Genomic DNA, 4,363 nt, shown 5'->3' on the forward strand with positions numbered 1-4,363 from the left:
TTGAGCTTTCACACGACCACCGGAGGAGTTTCTCATCAGGCTCTAACAGCAATTTCGTAAACGGTGGTAAAATCTTCCTGTAAGCCGAGCCATTGTGTTTCCTTTAATGTGTCGATCCTTCAGGTAAACTGGCTACCTAATTATTAAAGATTAAAATCTTCGTCTTGTCGTCGAGTGTGGTGCGGGTATCATCACATGACAATCTGTATACTTGCTCACTGAAGTTCATGGACTTTTAAGACCATCTTTATAGGCATTTATTACCCCCGCCACGCGTAGTCTTCTTCTTCTTGCTTATGAGGCAGCAGCAGCTAAGTAATGTCCCTCAATTGTTGTAGCCAAGTTACAGTCTGTGGAGTAGGGTGTGTCAGGTCCATGTTGTCAGGAGGGCGGAGATCAGGGCACTCACTCAAGATGTGTTGAGCAGTCTGTTCTGGTGCACCACACTGGCAAGCTGCTGACGGGCGTAGCCCCCAACGATGCATGGCTGCATTGAAACGCCCAACTCCCGTTCGAATCCGATTTAGAGACACCCACTCACTCCTTGGGAGGTTTGCTCCTGGGGGGACAGATGTATTGGGCGTGACAACGAGTTGGGCAGGTCGTTGGGTGTCTTCCCAGCTTGTTCTCCATGTCTGGCAGATGTTGAAGTCTGATCCTCTCAGCGTTGCTGCATGGCGGGAGAAAGGGCGGCGAGACTTCAGTCGCTGATGCCGCTGACCCAGAGTTACAGAGCCCTCAACTACGTCGTGGAGGAGGTCGTCCGGGTTGCTGGAGGCCTTGGTTACCAGCCTATGTGTGTGATGTTCTCGGCGCATGGGGGCAGGAGCGATGCCTGAGAGAACAGGTAGGAATTCTGTTGGTGTAGGCCGGAGACATCCTGTTATTAATCTCATGGTGTCATTCAGAACTGAGTCAAGTTTCTTGGTGTGAGAGCTCCTACACCACGCAGGGGAGGCGTATTCCGCGGCACTGTACACCAGTGCTAGCGCACTAGTGCGGAGAGTGGTTGTACTGGCACCCCATTTTGAGCCTGCAAGTCGGTGAAGGAGGTTGTTCCTTGAAGACACTTTTGCACTTATGGCCTTAAGTTGTTCCTTGTAGGTCAGCTGCCTATCCAACTTCACTCCAAGGTAGGTTGGTGTAGCATTGTATGGAAGAGGTGTTCCATCAAGAATGACACTGAGTTGCCGATTAGCCTCCTTGGTGTTCAGGTGGAAGGCTGTTACCGTTGTCTTGGACATGCTAATCTTGAGTCTCCAGATCCTGAAGTACTTCGCGATTTGCGACATATCTGCAGTGAGGGTATTCTCTACATTTGACCAGGCTCTGTCAGAGTGAAGAAGGGCCAGGTCATCAGCATAGCCATACTGTCGTGAGGTTGTGAAGGGGATGTCACTGATGTATATGTTGAAGAGCAAGGGGGATAGTACAGAGCCTTGAGGAACTCCATTCCGCAGTTGGCGTGGTCTGCTGGACTGTCCATCACTAGTCTTCAGAACGAACCTCCTGTTGGCTAGAATGTTGCAGAGGAACCTCACCATGTGGCGATCAGGGATTGTCTTTAATAATTTCAGAGTCAGACCCTGGTGCCACACAGTGTCGTAGGCTGCAGTGAGGTCGACAAAGATGGCGCCAGCTTTGTGATTCTTCTCAAAGCTATCTTCGATGTCATTGGTCAGCTTGACAATTTGGTGGACTGTACTCCGACCATGGCGGAAGCCCGCTTGTTCATCTGGTAATTGTGGGTCAACCACAGGTTCTATCCTCGCCAGAAGGAGACGTTCCAGAAGCTTGTAAGGGACACAGAGAAGGGAGATTGGTCTGTAGCTCTTGGGGTCATCAACTGGTTTGTTTGGTTTTGGGAGAGCAATTACAGTGGCTTTTCTCCATATCTTAGGGATGACTTGGTTGGTGAAACAGCAAGAATAGAAATCTGTTAACCACTTCTGACATTTGACCCCGCAATGAATAAGGAATTCCGGTGGGATGTTGTCCGGACCTTGGGCCTTTCCACTCCTAAGTAAGGCTAAAGCATTAGCTAACTCCTCCTGAGAGAAGGGGGCCGACAACCATCCATCCACTCCCGGGGCCTGCCATAGGTTGGTAGTCTCCTGTTTCACAGATCGAGTGTGGGCCTTGTCACAGTCCTTGAATCGCCCATTGCTAACAAGTTGTTCCGCGATGGAGTTGGCTGACACAGGACATGTTCTAGGTTTGGTACTGTTTCCAGTGAGGCGTTTGAGAGTCTTCCAAGCAACTCTGCTAGAGTGAGTGAAGTCTATCCCTTGCACGGTTTCTTCCCAACGTTTACGACGCTTCCTGTCTAGACAATCAGTCAGTTCTGAGGCTTTGGTGGAAGCCAAGTCTCCAGGTTCAGATCGCAAGAACTGGTTGTAGATAGCATCACATTCTTCGTCCCAGGTGGGGATGTAGTGTCGGCGAAAACCGCGCGGGATGGAATTCGTTGCTGCCTTGATAAGTATATTGCAGAAGTCTGAGTAGGCTTGGTCGGTGCCACGGGGAGTTGGTGGAGGGAGATTGCATACGGCTTCATCTACCAAGTTCGAGAATTTTTTCCAGTCGGCCTTGCGGAAATTCCAACGCTTAACAGGCTTCGTTGTGACTGGTCGGACTGGGTTTACTGGTATGAGCAGTGATGGCCTGTGTTGTGACTTGGGAAAGGGGTCTAAGATGATCCGGTGAGGTGATGGGCCTTGAAAGTTGACAAAGGCTAAGTCAGGATTTGACGTTGTATTCCATCTGCAAGAGTAGAAGCTGTCTGGCTGTTTTGGGTCAAACAGTAATTGGACACCAGCTGTTGAGGACCAATCTTCTAGTGCAAAACCATCTGGATTAGTGGATGAGTAGCCCCATGAAGTACTGTGACTGTTGAAATCTCCAGCATAGATGCAAGGAGCACTGAAGATAGGAAGGGTATTTGGCTGGAGTCGAAATGAGGGTGGCTTGTAGATATTTATAATGGTAACCTCTTCAACTAACGTTGCCGTCCACTCCACTGGTGAGTCTGATGGACATGAAACCAATGCTTTCCAACTGTGAGTACTCTTGACAAAAGTTGCAATCCCATGAATTTCGCTTACTGTATGTGCGGCCAGAGTGAAACCAGGGATATTGAGACAAGAGCTGTCCTTAGCATGAGTTTCCTGTAGAAGAACTACTGTTGCTTTATGTGTCTGAAGTAACTGTTCAATAACATTGATCTTGGCTTTGGTTAGGCCTTCTACGTTTAGTTGCAGCACGGAGACACCTTCCTGTATGACATCAAAAGATGCTTGCCCTGATAACTTTGTGTCAGCTTCAGGCTGTGGACATGAAGGATTCATCTTATTTGGAGCTCTACTGTTGCTGCTGCTGTCTCAGATTGTTGTCATTCGCCTGATAAATCAGACACCTGATCGATCAGTTGCCCCGGGCCCACCACAAGGAGGTTGACAACACGGACCCACAAACACTATTCAGTGCTACTCGATATTCGTGTGTATCGCCTCGAAGGCTATTTATAGCTGAAAGTTATACTAAAGAAGAAAAAATTGGACGTGTCCTTTAGCTCTTGTGACGTCACAATAATGAATTGCGTCAAATCTGGCTGCTAACGGGTGCTTTGTGTGCGTTGCTGAAAGTTAGCTGCGATGACTGTAGGGGATGACGTCACAACGAGGTTTGTTGGCTGAAGATGCGCACTTGTTGCTTGTTTCTAGCGTATACGCCTTGTTCCTTAAAGCTGCGTTGACTGCACTGTAAATGGTGACGTCACACTGAGGATTGTTGACTGGTACGCGATACTAATACTAATGTTGATATCTATAGTGACGTCATAGTAGGCTGAAATCCTTGCGTAGGACTATTTGCGCGTCTACTTAGCGTATTTTTGTTTACTATTTGTTATTGTTGGACGCTAAGTTTATTATACTTCTTCGACAAAAACGACCAGAAACGAAGAAAAAACCCGGAAAAACTCGCAAACACTCAAGTTACGCAACACATACCAGACATCCGCGGAATCAGCGCGATGAGTGCAATCCAGGCATATGAAAAAGTTTCTCTGGTGAGGCGAAAAGGCGCTGAAATCAGAGCATAAGATGGAGCTCCGCTCCGGCACGTCCGTCCTCCAGCACAACACATATAAGGGGTAGTGTGAAGGGGGTATAGGAATCATCGTGATGTTGGTCGGTCGGTCGGTCGGTCGATCTCTTGCAAAATCTTGCGTTGCGAACTCCTTCTACAGTTTTGAAGAAATTTAAATGAAATTTAGGGAAAATGATGATATTGAGGTATAGATGTGCAAGACATTTTGTTTTTGTGTTTGTCGGACTATGCGTTGCCATGGTAACCATAATTT

General features: G+C 47.9%; 1 protein-coding gene across 1 annotated transcript; it reads right to left on the reverse strand.

The window, feature by feature from the left end:
* Nucleotides 1-1,312: 1,312 nt before the first annotated feature.
* LOC139718819 (uncharacterized) lies at nucleotides 1,313-4,017 on the reverse strand. The gene is made up of 3 exons (XM_071630283.1): nucleotides 4,011-4,017; nucleotides 1,945-3,028; nucleotides 1,313-1,370 (listed from the first exon to the last, which is right to left on the reverse strand). The coding sequence occupies exons 1-3, from the start codon at nucleotides 4,015-4,017 to the stop codon at nucleotides 1,313-1,315; spliced, it is 1,149 nt and encodes a 382-aa protein (XP_071486384.1).
* Between the last annotated feature and the right edge of the window lie 346 nt (nucleotides 4,018-4,363).

This window comes from Diadema antillarum, unplaced genomic scaffold (genome assembly GCF_040938485.1).
Source record: "Diadema antillarum isolate AM-2024a unplaced genomic scaffold, OU_Dant_1.0 scf00000100, whole genome shotgun sequence".
Lineage (NCBI taxonomy): Eukaryota > Metazoa > Echinodermata > Echinoidea > Diadematoida > Diadematidae > Diadema > Diadema antillarum.